The sequence below is a fragment of the Hydra vulgaris genome, chromosome 11 (assembly GCF_038396675.1).
Source record: "Hydra vulgaris chromosome 11, alternate assembly HydraT2T_AEP".
Lineage (NCBI taxonomy): Eukaryota > Metazoa > Cnidaria > Hydrozoa > Anthoathecata > Hydridae > Hydra > Hydra vulgaris.
The window spans coordinates 12,675,274-12,697,593 of NC_088930.1; the positions used below are offsets into that span (position 1 = coordinate 12,675,274).

The 22,320-nt window shown below is 27.8% G+C and overlaps 2 protein-coding genes across 2 annotated transcripts; one reads left to right on the plus strand and one right to left on the minus strand.

Annotated features, from left to right (window-relative positions):
- The first annotated feature begins 344 nt into the window (after nucleotides 1-344).
- Nucleotides 345-1,568, plus strand: LOC136086855 (uncharacterized). Its single transcript, XM_065809349.1, has 2 exons — nucleotides 345-503; nucleotides 606-1,568. Exons 1-2 carry the CDS (start codon nucleotides 345-347, stop codon nucleotides 1,566-1,568), a joined length of 1,122 nt encoding a protein of 373 aa, XP_065665421.1.
- A 12,245-nt stretch (nucleotides 1,569-13,813) lies between these two features.
- On the minus strand, nucleotides 13,814-16,738 carry LOC136086856 (uncharacterized). The gene is made up of 3 exons (XM_065809350.1): nucleotides 16,729-16,738; nucleotides 14,432-14,856; nucleotides 13,814-14,353 (listed from the first exon to the last, which is right to left on the minus strand). Exons 1-3 carry the CDS (start codon nucleotides 16,736-16,738, stop codon nucleotides 13,814-13,816), a joined length of 975 nt encoding a protein of 324 aa, XP_065665422.1.
- Between the last annotated feature and the right edge of the window lie 5,582 nt (nucleotides 16,739-22,320).

Here is a 22,320-nt window from a genome sequence, read left to right on the forward strand (position 1 = left end):
ACACTATATGCTACCACGAGTTGTTATTGACAAAAGAAGAAAAACAAGATTTGGAAGAACTAATGGAAATGGAAGAGTTAACAGAGGAAGATTATGAAAAATATTTAGAACAATTAGTACAAGAAATGGAAGAAAAAGAAACAGATTATATTGAAGAACTAAAATCACAAATGTTAGAAGAAAAAGTGGAAGAAATAGAAAAAGAAATTCATGAGATCTTCAATGAAATGGATTGGGAACAATATATTTTAGACGTTATTAATAAAATGGACAATTTACCCGAACTTTATTTGTAATTTTTTAATTTGTAAATATATCTTTTTCTTTTTTTAGCAAACATAATAATGACAACTAATAATAATGAAAATTATGAAGACATGTTTCCTGGTTTTGGAGACGTATTTGAAGAGGTTGAAAACATAACTTTTAACAATATATTCAAACAAAAACAAGAACAAGAAGTTATTGAAACAAACATTATTTATATTTTAATTCTTTTATATGTTTTATAGAGTGATTTTATATATTTATTAATTCTTTTATAGTAAAAAAAGACGTGTATATTTTTTTTTATAGTTTTATATAAATAAATGTTTTATTTTCAGCAACTAATAAAAAAAATGGCAGACAACATATATCCTTGCTGTTTTTGTGACAAAGAATTTAGTGCAGAAGAACTTTTAAATCATCAAACAGATTGTTCTACAGTACAATACTCCCACGAATGTTTTACATGTAAGAAAAAGGTACAAGATTTGTTAAACCATGAATGTGATTATGAATTTCTAGATTTACAAAAAGTATGTTTTTTTTGTAATACCAAAGTCGATGATCAAGATTATTATGAACACTCTGTCATCTGCTTTCGATATTATAAAGAACAACAAAATCGTTATTTGAACCAAATAATTCAAGACGAAAAGAAAAATTTAAATTATTTGAATCTTTCTATTAATCAAATCATGAATAGAATGAAGAGTCTTCAAGAAATTACAACTAAACAAATAGTTGACTCTAAAGAAAAAGACCAAGAAATTAAAAATCTAAAAGAAGAAAATGTCAAACTTCATCAAACCCTAGCAGAAATGAACAAAGAAATGGCAGATTTAAAAAGTCTTTTTTATAACAACATGATGGTTTTAGCAAATCAACAAGATACAGAACATCTCAAACAAGAAATAACAAAACTTTATCAAATCCTAGAAGAAAATAGCACAGAATTCTTAGCTTTAAAAAAATCAATTCAACAACCTAAAGAACTAAAGGTAATACAACACATCTTTAACGACACGCAAATCATCAAACTTGATCAAATGAATCTCAGGCTATTATCAGATGAACCATTTTATACAGAACCCGTGTACACATCAGAAGGTTATCGTTATCGTATAAAAGTTTATACTCGAAGTACCGACGTAAACAAACTAGCCATTTACTTTCAATTATTACGAGGTGACCTGGACGATACTTTAAAATGGCCTTTTACCAAAAATGTCAATTTAACTTTGAGAGATAAAGACCAATTTTTACTCGTACTACTACCAACAATAATTATCTTCAACTTTTAGACGATAGTTCTTTTGATAAACCTACCACTAAATATAATGTAGCTGTTGGTTATAACAATTTTATTTCACACGAAGAACTAAAATAATTTATTATTAACAATAATTTATTTATCACGATTACTATTCAATTATGTATTTTATGTAAAAAATGTATTTGTACTTTTGTTCTATCATTGTTATTTTTTTATGTTTTTTTTGTACTTTATCTATAATTATTAACCATAATTTTTTTAGATTAACTAATAAAAAAATGAATGCAATGGAAGTTTTCAGACAAATAACTGATGAGCTCACTTTTGAAAACGTTAGAAGTATTATATTCGTGTTAATACCTCCACATGGTATCAAACAAAAATTAAAAAACGCATACGATCTTGTAGAGTATATCAAAGATAATGCCATAGAAGATTATAATGGAAATATTCATGAAAGCTTAGAAAGTAAATTGGAATTTTTACTCAACATGTGTACAGTAATTCATCGAAATGATATTTTTAACAAATATAAAAATAAAATACCACGCCTACCTACTTATGAAGAAAGCATCATTAAAAATCTACCACCTGTTTATTCACCACCGAACGCAGTATATCCAAGTGCAGTCATCGAAGCCAAAGAAGAAGAACTATTTCATTTTTATAATCATATACCAGAACCAGCTGAAGCACCTAAATGTGCCCAAGAACCAGAATTCATCTAAACTTTTTTTTTTTGGGAATCAATTCATAGTTTTTTTACTTGTATAGTAAAACCATGACTTGATTCCCAAACATTAATTTTTTATTGCATTAACTATTTTGTAAACTTTTTAATTTTTTTTAGATAACTAATAAAAAATGCAAAGAAGCAAAAACTTTTACGAATACAAGTTCATCTACTTTGTCAAATGGTTTTGTGTTGAATCAAAAAATAACATGGATCAAGATATTAAATCCTTAACAATTAACTAAAAGAAATTTAGCTATTAGAATAACTAAAATCGAATTGCAATTATTAAAAGATCAGCTAGGATATTTATTTCCTCAATTCAATCCTGAAGAATTTTTTTATATTAGTTATAAATTAACTTTTTTAAACGATCATAATTTATTTTTTTGGATACATAGAAGAATTATATTTTATTTACACCGTTTATTTAGAACACACTATTTTAATCCTTATATTAATGATAATGATGTTCAATTTTTTTATAATTGTGTTATGAAATATGCTCAATGGTCAGTTGATCAATGTTATTATGTTTGTGAAAATTATTTTATACATTATAAAAATAATATTATATATTTATAGCCAAACTAATAAAAAAATGAAAACAAGTGGATACAGCAACAGAAAACCCAACAAAAAAGTTAGAAAACAAATGAAAGGTATATTTTTTTCTGTTTTTTTTTCTTTTTTTTTTATCATTAAATTTTTTATTTATTAATCCTATTTTTTTTACAGCCATGTATTCCTACTATTTTCATCTACAAAAAGAATCAATGAAACATTCGAGAATAATAAACCAACGCTACTTTTGCGTAAAACAATGCGGAATTTGTCAAAGTTGTCAACTTCAAAAAAAATAACTTTTTTTATTTTAGAAATATATATTTTTTATTACATTTTTGTTCTCTTTTTTTTGTTCTATTTTTTTATTTTTATTCTTTTTTTTTATACCACTTTATACTAACATTTCTTTTTTTCTTTAGATATAAATAAAAAAAATGAATAATAATAATGTTGTCGAAAACTGGGAGATGGATCTTAATGCTCCTTCGTTCGAATTCCAACAACCGAATGCAAAATTAAAAAGACCATTAAAAGGACTCGCTTTCCAAAAATGCCTAGAAGATGAATTAGAAAATATAAACATTAAAAAAAACGAAAAAATAGAAGAGTCATGTAACACCCCCCCATTTCAAGAAGAATTGGTTTGTGACGCTCCCCCCTTTAATTTAAATTCTAAATATTATTTCGATTAAATTTTGTAAATTATTTTTTATTATTAAATTATTTATTTTTTTTAGTTAACTTTTGTAACAGTTTTTTTTATATGAAAAAATTTTTTGACACCTGATCCTTTATTTCTGCGCGCATGCGCATGCGCGTGACGTCGTTCTTTTTTGAACCCGGGAACTTTTTTTTTAACCTTTTGGTTCATCGGTTCAATCGCTCGTTGCATTGCTTATCACCGGTTCATCGTTTTTTTTCCACCTTTTTTCTACTCGGACGGGCGGTGTCTGAGATACTACAAGAATTCTAACATAGCATATCATCAGCTGTAACCACATCTCGATTATAGAACTATGTCCCAATTGTCAAAAGGCTAAAATTGTTTGTGATGAATGACCATTCAAAGAAATTTTTTTTATAAATAATATAATATTTAGATAATTTTTATTGTTATTTTTTTATTGTATTTTTAAATTACATAATAAAAATGTCAGTTTTTAAATATCATGTTGAAAATCTAATCACAATACTTTTATTAAAAACAGCTGCTATTCATGATGAAAGTCAAACGATACGAATGTTAATGGAAGAAGCAGAGTCTTGTCCAACAGAAAATTGTACTGGTTTTAATGTTTGTGAAAGTTGTAAAAAAACTTATGATTTCATTCATCGATATATTCACGAAGAAAATATTAAAGAAACTGTACTTCAAATATTTGAAAATTATACTTAATTATAAAAAAATTTTTTGTAATTATTTTTTTTAGGTTACATAGTAAATAAAAAATTGATGTAGTTTTTGAAATGAAAATTGAGAAAAATAAAGATGGTGATTACGATGTCGTTAACGATAAAATTGTGCATAAAGACTTTATACCTCTCTTTTTCGATATAATAGAAGATGGTGGTTGTAGTATCATTCGTGAAGATTTTTAAAATTATAAGTATGAACCTTTTATACCTTTATTTCAACCTTTATTTCCATTGGAAGATTTTCATTTAAGCACTCGTAAAGAAATGTCTCAAGAACAATTTGGTGATTTTGTAAAAGAAGTTTGTCAAATCAAACCAGAAGAACTTCAAGTTATAAATTTTTCCAATGAAAAAACCTTTCAAATTGAAAAAGAAATTTTATTACAATGTTAATCAGGAATAGCATTTTCAGGATGGAGTTTAAGCCAACACGATTCGGAAATGTGTAAAAAAATTGCAAAAAAAATAAACTGTGCGGAAACATTACTCCATGTTATTTGTAAAAAACGTGATTTTGTATACGAAGCTCTTTGTAAAATGGCACTATGTGACTGTTCTCCTATTTGTGTATTTTATAATTTGAATTTTTGTCATATTTATGTTGAATTAAGAAGACTTTTTGGATATAGTTTTTTTGGTAGAAGTTTTTATTATGTAAAAATTTTTTTTAGATTGCGTAATAAAAAAAATGAATGAAACTAGATGACATTATATTAAAAGCTTCAAAAAAAGTGGATTTAACTAAAGAACAGCTCTTGAAAATTTATGAATATCAAAAAAAGAGGATTGGTTTTTTGGCCAACTGTCAATGTCAAGAATACAACGATTATAAACCTTTATGTTTATGTTGTGATTATTCAGTGGATATAGTGAAAGAATATTATAATTTGTTTGTAAACATAAGAAAAAATGTAAGATTTTCATTTGATTAATTTCGTATTGTTTTTTTATGATTACATAATAAAAAAACGTCAAAAACAACTTTGGAAGATTTTGATTTATATAGAGAAGTAGTCGTAAAAGATCTTGATTTTGATGGATTATTAAATTATGTTGCAAAACCTGATCCAAGTGGCGAATTAGAAAAAAGTATGCTTTCTACAAACGATTGTGCAGTTTGTACTTATGGAGAATATTGTGGTTTTGAAGCATGTGACACTTGTCGAGAAATATTCAAAAATTAAATGAATATATATACGACAACGATCTCGTGAACAAATATCAAATGGAAACAACAAACTAAATTTTTTTGTGAGTTTTTAAATTTTTTAAAAAATTTTTGTTTAGATTTATTTTATAATTTTTTGAATTAAAAAAATGTCAATTTTTTTAGATGAATAAAATAAAGATACTGAGATAATAATAACAGATAAATACTTATCTGTTGTCTTTGTCTCAGTATCTTATTTTTCTTAAAGCAGCAACAAAGTCCGATTTTTTTACGATTTTTTATATTTTTTTATATTGTGATCAATGTTTTGAACTGATTTTTTTTTAGATTTTTGTGTATTATATGTAAAGTTTTTTTAGATGAATAAAATAAGAGAAAATGATAATAAAAAATCACTCAAGTTATTAATGTGAACAAAAAAACCTATTGACAGAAGATGAAATGTTAGCTATAAAGTTTTTGTTGTTGGTTCATGAACCAGACGATTTATCTTGTAAACTGGAAAGACTCATTGACTAGAACATTATTTTTATGTTTTTTTGTAAAATATGCTATTATGTAATTATATTGAAGAAATATTTATTTTTATCGAGTAATAAAGTGTTATCTTTACAACAACAAAAAGCGCTTCAATGGCCTGATGAAGGAATTAATTTTTTTATTACTGGAGGTGCTGGTTGTGGAAAAAGTTATATAGTCAAAGAAATTGCTCAAAGTATACAAATTTATAAAACAATACATATTACTGCGAGTAAAGGAAAAGCAGCTCATTTATTAAATGGTGTCACTACATACATGCTTTTGCTGGTATAGAAACTGGTGTTGAAAGTTTAGATAATTATAAACGTCATATGCATCCAGACAGGGTTGGAAACTGATGTTTTAATTATTGATGAAACTTCAATGATTAATGCTCAAACATTTGCTTTATTGCATTTAATGTGAAATGAAACAATGTTATGATGAATTATTTGGTGGTATTTAAGTTATTGCTTGTGGTGATTTTTTCCAATTATCACCTGTCAAAGGAGAATTTGTTTTTAAATCTAAAATATGGCAGTAATTTATGACCGAAGTTTTGGTTTTAACTGAATGTTTTAGACAAAAAAAAGATGTGCAGTTTTTTGGAGATTTAAATGAAATACGTTTTGTGCAAGTTTCAGACCAAACTATTGATTATTTTATGACGCGTTGTTTTGAAACAGCTGAAAATTTGAACACTAAATATACGAGATATTGTTTAGAAATATGGAAGTCGATATTTATAATAATAAAAAAATTGAGAGTATAAAATACGGAGGTTATTGGTTTTATCCTAAAGATGTTATTAAAAATCCAAACATACAATGTTCGTTTCAGATTCCAGCAGCTGTTTATCTTAAAATAGGTGCTATTGTTATGCTTGCGAGAAATATCAATGTAAAGGAAGGTTTGTGCAATAGTACTATTTGTACAGTCATTTTAATTGAAAATAATGCAGTTTGGGTGATGATGAATAAAAAAGAAGTCTAGATCAAATGTGTCAAAGAAGAGATTTTAGATTGTTCTCATGCTGTTGTAGACTCAAGATTGGGTTTACCTTCAAAATTAGCTTTTTCTGTTACTGTTCATAAAGCTCAAGGAAGTACAATGAATAAAGCAGTTGTTCAATTTATTTCAAAGGCTTTTATTATATTCTTTATTATGTTCTTTATCACGAGTTTGTAATATTAATGATATATTTATAATTATTTATAATAAATTAGAAATACGAAAAATATTTAAAAGTATCACTGTTGATTTAGATGTTTTGGAATTTTATTACAAAATACGTGTAACTTTTTTTAGATATAAAAAATGAAATTTGAATATCAAACTAAGGAAACTAAATTTAGTAACAACAGTAGATACACTGAACATTTTTTTTTCATCAAAGATGATTAAAAAAAGATGAAGATATCATTGAAAAATCACAACTTTATTCAGAAACTCAAAGTCCAGATGAAATTGTTTATCATGTAAAACAAAAAACATTGGAAGGGTTTGAAATGCGAATGAAAAATAGTATTCATATTGCGGACTTGTTTTAAAATTTTTTAATTGGTTATAATATTGTTACTTTATATTGTAAATCTATTGAAAATGGTTATTGTAAAATAATGAAACGTTGTTACAATTCGCCTGAAAGAAAATATTTTACAACTCCTTTTTGAAGATCAAGATGAACAAAAATTCTAGCCTGGAAAAACGTTTTACAAAATTTAAAAGAAAAATCTAAAGATATGTCATTTCAAACTTTGATTGATTTGTGTCAGTGTTTTGCTTACGAAAATACTTTTGATCTTATTAACATTAAAATTTTTGTTGTTAACAAAAGTAATATCAAAATTCTTTTGTAGCATTCTAAATTAAAATCGCAATATAAAAGTACCTTTACAGAATTATTAAAAGTGGTATACGAAAGCGCAAATATTACCAAAGACGATCAAGATTCTCAAAGAGTTTTTATTAATAACGAGGAAAGAAATAAAGCCAATCAACAGAGAAAAACAAAAAACACTATAAAAATTTGTATTTTTCAATAAAACAATTCTTTTCATGCTATAAGCATGTTGAATGAAAAATTTTTTACTGTACATTTTTCAGCTAACAAGTCACGTGTTCTTTTTCAATGTTCAGAATGCGGACAAAATTTTACTAGAGAAACACACGAATGCGAAGGTTATTATAAACCGAACAAGTTTACATACGCCGATTGCATTAGTCACTATCGTCCGCAAAATTCGTGTATGTGCACAAGTAGAAACTTATTTCCTTTTTTAATGACGTTTGATTGTGAAACGAGTATTACAAAGTCTGAAGAAAATGCCACTTTTGAAGTCAAACCTTTATCCAAGTTGAGTAATCATTGTCATTCTATCGTTGTTCAATGCATTCATGAAACATTAGCAAGAGAATGTTTTGGTTTGGATGAACAAGGACACGTAATCACTCAATGGATTTTTTATTATGAAAACACTATTGAAAGTTTAGAAAAAAATCCTTTTATGTGTCTACCTCCCTATTTTCAACCAGGAGTTTCTTTACTTCACAAAACACACAGACGCATATTGTGGGAAAAGTTAAATTCGACTCGTGAAAATGATGAAAAATTAAAAATGGAATTACGAGTTTACGATTTAATAGCTTTAGCAGATACTTTGGTTCGGTTTGCTTATGAAATATGTTTACCGCGTTTTCAAAATTTAAATATATCATCTAAAGAAAGAAATTTAGTATGGCTAGAAGAAAATCCTTTATGTTCTATTTGTAGATATCCTGCAGACAAAACAAGTCAATCTGATATTTATAAAAATAAATTTTCTCGCATGACTCCCCAAGGAATAGAAAGATTAAATCATAACGAATTTCGTATTTATAACGACAAACGAATTCAAGTTGTTAATGTTATGTTTCAAAGAGTTGGTCGTTTTGAATTGTTCATGCTACCTTTAAATGTTCAAAATTATTTAATCGACAACAATGCGGAAATAATAAAACAAGTTTTATTTCAAGTATCAAGTTTGTTTTACATTTGTTGTAGATGGTGGGAAAAATTTGAATACGTACCTGCCACCAACGGTTTGTTAAGTGATTGAGTGAGAATAACCAGTGGAGAACTTGTAGATTATATGAAACAATTGGCTTCCCTTATCATGAGCGATCATCAACTCAAAATTTACTTTGATCAAGACAATGTTGAATTGTTAGATGATCCCTACTTTTTAATCAAAATCTTTCGCAAATGTATCAACGAAGTAGGCAGTCAAAATACAGATAACCCATTTTTTTTATTTCTTATGAGAAAGTTGAAGCAACCCGTCTACGAAATATGGTATCATTGCATGTTGGTTTCTTTTAATAAACAATTTAAAAAAAGATTTAGTTTATCTGATTTTATTCAAGATGAAAAAAATAGCAAAAAATTTTTAAATAAATGCAATTTTTTTCTCAACGCTTTTGAAGATTATCTAGTTATTGATCACGATCATTTTTCAGGACAAGTTTACGGATTGGCTCATGATTATTGCAACAAAAATTTAGGCAGATATAGTCAAAATTTATCTTGTCCTATTTTCGCTCACAACGTTTCTTTTGATAACCGTATTATAATTGTAGAAAGCTTAAAATTTTTTTTGGATATTCCGTTATACGGTCATTTGGCCGAATCTGAAATAATACTTTTTAAAGCTTTTATAAAATATAGCAGCATGGAAGATGTTTTTGTTATATCTAAAAATGTGAGCAAAGTGAATATTATCTGCGTTAGTAAACATATTAAAATTGTGGACACATTAAAAATTTTAAATTTTTCCTTAGAACAAGCCAGTAGTATGTTATCTCAAAAAGCTCAAAATTAAATTGTCAACACCATGTTGCATTATTTACGACCTTTTTATCCTGAAGTTAATCATTTAACCGACAATCAAGAGTTTAAAAACTATTTTATTATAATAACATTATTTCCTTACTCACAAATAACAGACAAACTATTAAACATTGAATATAAAATATTTCCACCTATTGAATTATTTACTCAACACGATTTAATGAAGTCTAAAAATGTGCAAGAAGAAATAAAAAAAATCAAAGAAGCTTATAAAGGCATTCAAAAATTGTGGCACTTTTTAAATTTAAAAACTTTAAAATCCTTATTGCATTTTTATACTGTGCTCGACACAGTTTTTGGTTCTGTTATGATTGACTTTGATGAAAGAACATTTCAATTTACAAAATTTCATATTCTTAGTCATGTTAGCATTTTTAGTTATACAAGCAAATTAAATTCTGCAATCAGTTTAAATCCTGCTCAATTTCCTCCGACCAACGAACATCAAAAAATGATTGAAAAGTGTATTCGAGGCGGCATGTCAACCAACGGTACACAAAAATACGTCATTGATACAGAATACTTTGAACCTAAAATAAAAGAACTTAAATTAAACAGTTTATTAGGAGGATGTTTAATTTTTACGGACGAAAATGGACAATACGGAGGAGCGCAATTAAAACCTTTACCTTTTTACATGAAATATTCTTTTGATTTGTAATATATTACTTTAGACGATGTGATTCGGAAATATCATCGTGTTAATTTAAAAGGGTTCTCAACTAGTGCTATAGTCTATTGTCAAATTACCATGAAACCAGAGTACCAAGTTCAAGTAGGAGGTTTTTCACCCATGGTAGAAAAAGAAATTATATCATTACAAGATGATTCTCCAACTAAAATTGTTTCTAATCGTCATCTCAAAAACAATGGAACATATGGTATAGAAAAAGACAAAACCATCAAATTGGTCATGAAATTAAGTTCGCATAAAACTTGTGAATTTTTAGACACTTTAATATGGTTGACTACGTGTTGTTGATGTGTTGTTGAAAAAATTTACAAAGTACTCCTTTTATGGCATTATTCTTTAGCTCAAAAAATGGTAAAAAGAAGCCATTAAAAAGGGCGACAAAGTAGTCGATGCTTCTTGCAAATTACAAATTAACGGCCATTACGAAACATTAAGTCAACAAATTGCTCAAAAACTAAATACTACTTTTATCAATCACGAAGAAAAAGCATTTCAAATTATCATTGAAAATTTTCAAAACATTCGTCATGTTTTAATTCGAGAAGGTCAAACGGATGAAAATATTAAATTGTTACTTCCTTTTCATTTTCAAAATTTATTATATAACGGACCCATGTTTATTGATTGTTCCGGGTTACATCATAACTTATGATAATTATGCGAAACAAACTACGGCTGTTCTTTTGGTTCACAAACAAATTAGCAAAATAAAATCATGTGTTTAAGCAAAAGCAAATATTTTACTTGTCTTTCAGTTGAAAGCAAACAAAGATATCTTGATAAAATTTCTAAAATAGATAATTTAGATCCATATAATCTATTGAAATCTGACTTGATTTTTTCAGTAGATTTTTATCCAAAAATTAGTTATCCTGATATTGTAAACTATTTAATTTTCGCTTTATCTCCTATATCCGCTGATGAACTTAAATGTTATTAAAGTTTAGAATCTTATAAATTATCTCTCTGGTTGGGTCAAAGAAATTAGTTTAAAGTTATTCGATGAGAAATGTTTGGTTATTGGAAGGGTAACAAATTTTAATATCTTATTATATATATTCAGTACAACCTTTAAACCTTTAATTAATAAAATTTTTAATTTTATACCTTTAATATTTTGTGAATGTTGTGGAGAAGGATGTGTTGAAATAAAAATCCTGCTAACCATAAAGATGAATTCGTATTTGAAGCTATTAGTAACGATAAAACATTTTGCATCCAAATTATGAACACCGAAAAAAAGCTTAAACAAACACATCCATTTTACTTTCAAATTCAAACTCAATTACATGTATGTAAAAAAACTTTTATGATTTATTTGTAAATACTTCTAAAGATTATCACTTAAAACGAATTTATCCGGAAAGTGCCACGTGAACAGCTTGTGTTGCAAAATATCAAAAAGTATTCATTAGCTCTATCTTACCAGGATTAGTTGGTAAATATTTTACAAGAGATACCAAAATAAAAAGATTCGGTTTCCATTGCTGATCATGATTTGTATTGTTATTGTAAAGGTATGGTAAAGGAAATGGTGAGTTGTTTTCTTGTGCTAGAAAGAGTTGCAAAATTAAACTTTTCCACTTGGTATGTTTAAAATTGAATAGTAAACCAAAAAAGAATTGGTTGTGTCCAGATTGTCGTAAAAATTGTTAAACACTTTATAAACTGTCATTTTATATAGGGGTGGGAAAATTTTTTTTTATGTTTTAGGTAAGCACATTTAGGCATTTATAAAATCAATATTATCCAAATGTAAATTTGGAGTTTTGAAAATGATAAGTTTGAAGATACAGTGAAATCCTGATATCTCTAACCCCAGATAACTCTTACTTCCAGTAACTCGAAGTACTTTAAGTTCCCCTTGAAACATCACTAATACTTTCTCATAAAAATCACTAGATAATTTGATCCTCTGATTACTTTGTCCCTGTGGCTGATATTTTGCCGATAACTCGAACTTTAGAAGAAAAATAACAACAAAATCTTATTAACAGTTATTAATTTTCATTCATTAAATTAAATTTTTTCGATTTTCGAAATATCAATCAAGTAAAATGTTACTTCAAAACTAAGAAGAGTGACATTAGTATATTTTATATTTTATGATGTATTTTTTTTATTATTTCATGTTGAATAAAAGAAAAATAATGAGATTTTTTCCTTTATCACTTTCTTTACCCCTCGACACTTAATAGAGACTTAAGAGCAACTATTTTATATTTAAAAAAATGTGTTTCAATTTGCTTCTGTTTTTAAAACATTGTTTAATAATGTTGAATTACATGGCTCAATTATTAAAATTACATAAATATGTTAATTATAAACATAAATGAATGTGTAAAACAAACAGTGTTCTTTTTTTGTGACTTTTATTTTACCGTTAACTAGATATATTTTGTAATGATAAAATGTGGTTAAGGTATGGGGAGCTTTTATACCTCGGGCGACAATCTTCGTAGTGATAGTGTCACGAAAAAAGTATTCAATCAGTTTTCTGTTTTTTAACTGGTTTAAAAACGGCTAGCCTTTTTTTACGAGGTTCTTCATTTAAATTAAAATAAAAATGGGGATTTTTGTCCCGATAAATTTATTGTGACAAAAATCCCCATTTTTATTTTCACGTTACCGTCAGTGTTGTAATGTGTGTAGTTTCCTCACTAGAACATATTTTATATCTTACTTGAGTCGTCCGTTACGGTATTCAGTAGTCCGGTGTGTAATTTTTTCAAACAATTTTAAAAGAATAGTCACAAATCGAAACATTTTAATTTGCGCGCCTGTTTAATTCAATTAAAGTCAGCTTATTATACATATATATATATATATATATATATATATATATATATATATATATATATATATATATATATATATATATATATATATATATAGTTATATATATATATATAGTTATATTAAATTTTATATTATATTTTTATATTTTATATTATATATATATATATATATATATATATATATATATATATATATATATATATATATATATATATATATTATAAAATATAAATATACATGTGGTTAATCAAATGGTCACATCACAGTCGTGTAAATTTATTAATTAACATGATAATGTAAAAATTTTGTCCATTGTTGTAAGGCCATTTTTCTGTTTTATCAAATAGTCCAAAGGAATTGTACTATGTAAAATTTTATATTTATTTCGGATATTTCTTATAACTCTCTCTATGAATTCGAATAGAGGCTATTTTTCTAGTCTGCTCAACATCGCAAGAATTGAGTTGGCGTTTTCCTTCAGTAAATTATGGTACTTTTACCTCGGCGCAATATAGAGCAACGCTATCTTTAATACTAAATCCTCTATTAGCCATAACAACATCGCCAGGTAATAACTTTGATAAAAAACCTGAATTTTCAGTTAGATATTTATCACTAACACGACCACCCCATGAATTCGAAATAAAACTTACAACGCCTTGAGGTGCAATACCAATTAAAAATTTGACAGTGTTGTGGTGTTTGTAATAAGAAAAAGTTTGAGCGCGTACTAATGCATTTTTTGGTTTGTCAATAAAAACCTCAAAGCAATCTATAATAACTCCAACTCTGGTTTCAAAATGTTTTCGGAAACACATTGGGGTAGTCTTACATAATTGCTCTCTATCAGGCCATATTATATGCTCCTTTAGTCTCAGATATAAAACATCGATTGTTTTGAGAAACATAGAAGAGGCTGTTGTGCTACTGATATTGTAATGATAAGCTAAATCATTTAGCGTTAAATTAAGCCGAAGACGCATCAAAGTTAGCAAAAGATGCTGAAAATCTGATAATTTTGATCTCTTACATAAAAGGAAAGATTTTATAAATTTAAAAAGAGTAAAAAAAAGCATCCATATTTAGTAGACCTGTATAAATACTTTTTCATCTGATACAACCCATTCTGTTGTACCAACATTTAGAAAAGATAACTCAGACATTAAATTACAAATTTCAGATTTAAGTGAAGTTAATTCTTTATCCATGGAAACAATATATTTGTTTGTTATTTCAGTTTGACAGGAAAAATCTTTTAAATTATTTTCACATACTTCACTTACTAACTTAACAAAGTCAATATCATATAATCTTGAATGTAAAATTGTGTCTGTAAAATCAATGGGGCATGGTACAACAACTTGTAATTCTTTTTTTGGAATAGCATTTGAAACATCGTGCATAAGTCTGAGTTGACGATCATTAGCACGCTCATGCCTAGTAACATCTGCTAACTTTTTTTCGTAACCCATAGATTGATTTGGAATCCAATCTGGGTGAGATTTCTCAAATAGTTTGGAAGGCTTTCCTGTAATGTATAAAACAAAATTTTATATTCAGTATTTACTAACCAAAAGCTTTAATAATTTAATTTTTAATTAATTCAATTAATTAAGGTTAGTTTAAAAACAAATTAAGTTAAACTTAAGTTAACTAAATTTGAACTTGCTTATACAACTATATGAATTTCTTTCTATAAAAATTAAACTAAAGAAATTTGTTATTATTATTATTTAATGTTTACTGAATGATTTTTTTTTAAGTTAAATACTAAACCTGGAATATAATGATCGGAGCAAACTCTATAATGAGTTTATATATTCAGAACGATTTGTGCAGCGAAACACACAACAAAAAACCATGACTTGGATGATAATAAAATTAAGCCAACAGTTATTAGTACAAAATCAGAATACAAAATCAGAATCATAAAGCAGAAAAACATTTGGTAGTAACAGATACTAATTCTGGTTGTTTTTTCATTACGCAAAAGAAAAAGAAAAACAATTTATCGTTTCGCGAAAAAGTAGAAGAATGGAATTATTTCTCAAAATTTGGCGATCGTTGGATGGATTATTCTAATTATAAAAAAACTCACCCTTTTATTCCTCTCTTTACGCCAAAGAAACTGATCATTTTCGAAACGAAATACCTCCTCCTTATTACATTGCTCAAGCTTTTGCTATGGGACCTAAATGCTATAGTGTTCACAGCGTCAACGGAGACGAAGAAAAAGAAAAGTATTACAAAAATAGAGCTTAAGGAGTACCCAATTCTAAACTCTTATTTTCAAATTATGTTAACGGCTCTGATACCTTTGCCGCAAAAAGATTGTGTAGTCAATTTCTTTTCCAGTGGTAAAAGAAAATCAACCTATGGAACAAAATAGAATGAGTGTCAATTACAAACAAGTTAAAATACAAACGCACACTATTGTTTTTTTAAAAAGATTTACACAAAAAAATTATGTTTTTGATGACGGAGTCATGACTGAAATTCGAGATCATTATTTTTTGGAACCGATACGAGAAGCCAATTTAAAAGTTTTACCTGATATAGAAAAATTTTGTAGCGATGACCACATTCAAAATTTACTTGAAATTGAAAAAAAAATTATAAAACAATTAGGTTGTTATCAAACAATGGCCATGTTTAATCGTAAAGTTTTGATCCTTCTATTATACGATCTTAAAAAGAATATAAATTTGTAAAAAAAATTTTAATTAAAAAAAATGGAGTTTTGTTTTTTTAATCAAAAATTTACAACACAAGAACTTGAAAACGAATTAAAAGAAGTTGGTTTTGAAAACTTTTATTTAGTAGAAAATACAGAAAACGAAGTTCGTTATTTTAAAAATAAAGATTTTTATACTTTACGTTTGATTCTCATCACTCTTAACGGACGTGAATTAATTCATTAAGGATTTTAAAGTTGTTGTATCGATTGTTTGATTAATTATTTACGTTTCGCGTCTTAAAAAAATTTCGAGTCTTAAAAAAATTTATTTTTTGAGTCTTAAAAAAATTTATTTTTTGACACCTCTTAGTAATTTTTTAATTTTTTACGAAACACCCAATTCAAACGATATTTTACATGAGCTTTTTCAAACTAATCTGTAAAAAAAATTCCCAACTTACCTAAACATCTCGTCGAAATGTGTAAAAATCAAGTCAACTATCGCTTTGGATCTTATCAAGTTTCTTTAGGCGTTTATAAACCGAGAAACGAAAAAGCCTTTCTGAACAATTTAAAAATTTATAATTTATATCAAGCCAATGTCGTAGATGTAGAAGAATTCATAGCTAGTATTATTAACAATGTCACCAACTTTGCCTTTGAAAAAAGAAACGATCCAAAACAATATTCCCTTTATGCGAACGAATTTTTATATTTACTAACCTCTTTTCATTATGTAAGCAGCATGAGAATAGCAGCCGATTGAGAATAGAGCTGATGAGAATAGCAGCCGACAATTGACTTTTGCGAAATTGTGGAGTTTTATTAAAAAATACAACATACCCTTCCGAAACGAAACTAAATTAACATCCGAAGGTGTATATGCTAGCGCTCTAGCTCGAGATCTTTACACTGTCATGACTTCTAGTTTTATAGAAAGTGAATCCATAAGCGATAAAAGTTTTGGTGGAAAGAGAGCTTTTGAAACATTATCACTAACAAAATACATTATTCAACAAAGATGTATGCAATATGGTGAAATGTTTCGAGGTTTTAAATTTGAAATTTTGAGAGAATACATTCAAGTGAACAGTTATTTACTGCCTAATAACGATATCTATGTTTGAATGTTAAATAACTATGACGAAAACGCATTAGCCAACTGACCAATTGGAGAAACCATGCTCTATTTAACATTTAAAACTTTTTTTAACCCTGTACCTTCTTTACCTTTTAGAGATGTAACAGATGTAGTCCTATTAAAAGAAGATGTTGAACAAACTTGTGCTAAAGGAGGTGCGTTGGGATTATTGCAACATATTAAATCCAATTCAAATCATTTTTACACCACAGAAAATACAATCAAAGAAAAAAGTTTACTCGAAATGTTGATGATAATGGGTACAATGTTTAATTCTCAATTTGGTCGTTTAAATTCGCTTTCAATATCTCATAAAAAATGTTTTGAAATGGATTCTAATAATATTGAAAATTTTGCCAACGCTTTAAAACTACTAACCAATTTTAAAAAGAAAAATGTATTCCCTCATCCGTTAACAAGGTGTTCCTTATTAGAAATTCCTACACATAAAAAAGAACCACGAACGCGAGCATCCGATCCCTATTTAACTCTAATAGAAACTAAAAAAGAAAAAGAACCTACTGAAACAACTAAAACCGAACCTACTGAACTACCTGAAACTGCTCCTGAATTATTAGGTGCTACTGCATTACCAGAACCAATAGGAGCTACTGCTAGCGCTACTGATGGTAGTGAAAGTGCCGTAACTACTAAAGAACGACTAGAATTAAGAAGAAAACCAATAGAAATGAGATCAATGAAAAAAAGAGCAAAAGAACAAAAGCCATTCTAACAAAAAAATTTTAAATAAATGGACAAGGTTTTGAGAGATGCTATTGATAACCTTGTAGAAAATCAACTGACTAAATTATCGAGTCGTTTGTTTGCTTTAACAGACGTACCCAAAATTTAAAAAAGTTTTGCTTCAATTGGACACTTTAAAAAAAAATTCAACCAATTTAAAATTTTATGAACAATTAAAAACGCTTTTAGAAAGTTCCATCTATGCCATATGGAACGGTCTCATAACCGCTTAGTCACATGTTACTTTACTTTTTAAAAAAACAACGGATGCTAACGTTAAAAAACAAGCCCCTAGGAAACCTTATGTTTACGAAACGCATCAATATTCATACGATAGACCTCGGCAATATTTTCAAGCTGATTTAGCCGATATGAACAGTTTTAATTTAAATTTTGCTCCTCGCCGACCTGAATTTTGTTTAGTCGTGGTAGATGGAGTATCTAAAAAAGTGTATTTGAGAGTCACTATTAAAAAAACTGCCGGTAAAGTGCTTAGCAGTTTTAAACATATTTTTGAAGATATTAAAAGAGACGATAAATCTTTTATCTATATGCAAACCGATCAAGGTGGTGAATTTTTTAACAACAAAATGGAAGAATGGTGTTATGAACAAAATATTTATCATTTTAGTTCTAAAAATTATGGAAAAGCTTACTTGGCCAAATCGACAATGAGCATTTAAAACAACTTTATCAAAAATTAAGAAAACAAGGCGAACTTCAAAAAAGAAATTGAAGTTTTTATATCGAGGACATGAAACAAAAACTCAACGAAAAAGAACGATTCACGAGTGGAATCGCTCCTGATGAATTGGAAGCTGACGACGCCAAAGGTAAGGCTCTTCGTTAAGATGATCAATACCGAGACGACAAAAAACGAGGTCATCATTTTTCTTCCAACATGTTACATCGGGTAGAAAAAGAATACAAAAACGAAAAATTTAAAATATACAAACCTCTCTCCGTTGGAACCGAATGTTATTTGAAAAAATATAAAATAGATCCCAAAGACACTTTTAGCAAATCGACTACTCGCGATCAACCCTATTGGGACACTACCAAAAAAGTAATTATTATCAAAGTCTCTAAGCGTTCTAATCCTTCAGTAGAAGGTTATTACCCGTTTATGTTTATAAAGTGGAATAGTAGGCGATTTAAATACGACTTTCAAAGTAAAACGAGAAGATTTATTACCTAATAACGAAGAAGATAAAGACATTTATTATAAAAACTTTAACGAATATGTTGATACTTTTTTAAAACCTTTGAAGAAAAGACTACAAGAAAAAAAGAAAAAATGAACAATTTAACATTTGACGATGTTTTAGATGTAAATAAATATGATTGTAGTACGTATTATTTTAGCAAAATTAAAAATAAAAATGAAGCAAGCGTGCATTATAATATCTTGAACGATTTTAGTTTGCCCTTGACTCCTAACGATATCGACAAACCCACATTTAAAAATAATACCATCCTACATTTAGCCAGTATGGATGTTCCTACTAATTTAACTCGAGTAGACGAAAATCTTTATCTGAAAACAATTACGGATTAAGAATAGAATCCAAACCTGCTATAAAAAATTTTTTATCAGATATTCAAAGCGATATGATTGCTAATCCTACCAGAATAATTAATTGAATTTTATCTCATCACCAAAAATGTTTTTTGTATTTAAATCATATACCCTTACAGGTGATACGTTTCCTTGCTATGACATATTAGATGTGGAAAACATGAGTGGCGACCATTTAAGTTATATGAGGACCTTTTATGCAACAGGTGGAGGTAAACTCTTTTGTTTTTCGACACCCAACGGCTTTCAAGACGATTTTTTTTATTAGAAAATTGCAACTTTATAATTCAAATTTAAATAGAGTTTTGAATTTTTCAGACTTTTTTTCAAGCTATTATAATAAAGATCGTAAAATTTCATCATCGAAATATTTTAATCCAAAATATTTATTCGATCCTTTAACTGTACTTCAATACAAAACGGCTCTAATCGATTTACCCATGATAAAGTTTAGCTTAGATTCAAACAACAATGTTCAACAAAATTTATTTAACGTCAATACTTCCCCATTTAATAATAGAACCAAATATAATTTATTATGGTATTATATAAACGTAACGAATTTAGAAACAATCCTTCTTTTTTACAACCTATTCGTCAGAGTTTAAACTCAATTTCACCTTTGCAAGAGAGAGGTTTATCTTATTTTTTTTTTTTTTCCCAAGAACAATTGCTTTTGCATACGTTCTAGAAGATTTTACAAAATTATTACTATATGATTATCTTACTGATAGATCTCTATACGACAACATATTGAACATGTCATTAAACACTCACACTAGTAAAAATTATTGTATTTATGCAAAACATCCGCTTTTAAACGCAACACAAATAGCAGCTATTGTACCCGAAAAACAAGTCATTCTAAACGGAATAGAAGAAACCTTTGTTCGTCCTTTTATTTATATTATGCTCACACCCAATTATAAAAATCCAGCTTTAACTGGAACAGCGCTCACTGCAGATGATAATATTCTTAGTGTTGATTTAGATGTTTATGTTAACAACCTGTTACCTATTGCAGAAAGCACAAAATCAAAAATGAAACACATTGTACCGTAGCAAATTGCTTTTTTCTTATTAAAAATAATAACCAACACCAACGTCATACCAGTTGAAGGTAACATTTATAATGTAGAAACTGATCTCCGAAATTTACCTCCTGAAGCAGCACCCTACACAGAAAATGTTCGTATCAACGCTTTATGGAAAATTTGGAATGATCATGTTGATACTAAAAATCCCTTTTATCCCGGAGTTTACACCACTGAAAAAAAGTCTTGCTACAATTTGCAGATATTGTTAAAGCTGCTTTTGCAAGTGGTCCAGGGAATCCGAACACAAAATTTCTCTACGTTGACGCAAATAACATAGGTGTAGAACTTACAGAATTATTAACTAGTTTTTATCAAATTTGATTTAAATTTACTTCTCAAAGAAAATATTATCGTTACACTTTAAAAAATATACCTTTAGCTTCTTTACCTTTACCATTTTTTAACCTCGATCAAGTCATATGGCCTGAAAGAGAATTAAAAATGATGGATGTTTTTACCGAAAGTTTAAACAAGACAAACAATTTACTCAATCTAAATTTAAACAACTTGACCTTTGCCAATCATATTTATGCTGGATCCGATTTTACCATGTTGAGTAAATTTGTTACAAATAAAGCAAAAGGTGTAGCCTCTTGCATTCCCGAACCTATTGACGGAGTATCAAATTATTATACTTTTTTTTCTTTACTATCATTTCAAAGAAAATTATTATCGCTCATTATATTGAGCACATGGCTTATGAAAGGTCTATTAGGTTGTTATTTTCAAATGAACCATAATTCCTATTCAGAATATGATATCGGTTCTCGATTGCCAAATGAAGTCATTGGCACACCCGAAATAAAAGGTAACCCATTTCAAGTTTTACCTTCAAACTTACCTGATGACATTTATAAAATCTTTACAAGCGACAACTCTTTAATCACTCAATATAACACAGAAACTTTTATTGAAGTTATGTTATATTGCTAACAAATCAAACCCCTATTTTCAAATACCATCAAAGTACCTCTTTTCACTACCACTAGTTTCGGAAGAGCGACTACACCGACTCATAAGACATGGTTAAATAGTGTCAAAGCCATTTTACAAGGAAATAATCCAACAGAATTGGTATTTTATTGCACTTCACTCAACGGGCAGTTTATTTATCAAAAAAAGAGTGACGGTACTATAATACAAACTTGGGAAGACAGTTTACCATTAAAAAATATCATTTAAAAAATGTATCAACCTGTTGGAAATAATCCTATACCTTATACATTACTTTTACAAAGAGATCAATACAGTTTATCGCAACAAATCAATCCTTTTACTATGCAAGTGGATCAAAATATGACCAACGCTATGAGTTTTGATTTTAAAGTTAAAAAAAAAAAATTAGCTTTCTTAAGATCCACTCTCGTGCAAATTAGTAATTTTAATATCAACGTTGCCAATTTTCCTACTGCTAAAGACGTTTATATTTTAATCAAATGCGATCAAGCTACCCAATGTGGAATGTACACAAATAAAACTTTTGCTCCCGGAATCGTTGCTTTTTTTAACTTGTTAAACTACACCAATCCTACTCAACTCACCACCAATATTGATTTTACAAAAAATCGTCTTACTTCTATTCAAGGACAATTGACCACCTTTGATATCAACAATGCGGACAATTGGAAACAAACAAAATGGTCGTTTCTCAATTCAAAAGCTTAACCGCTCACCTTTAATAATCTTAGTTCTACCGTTTTTTACAAAAATGAGTCTCTTTTGCGCCAAAGGAAGATATCATAAAAATTTAGTCA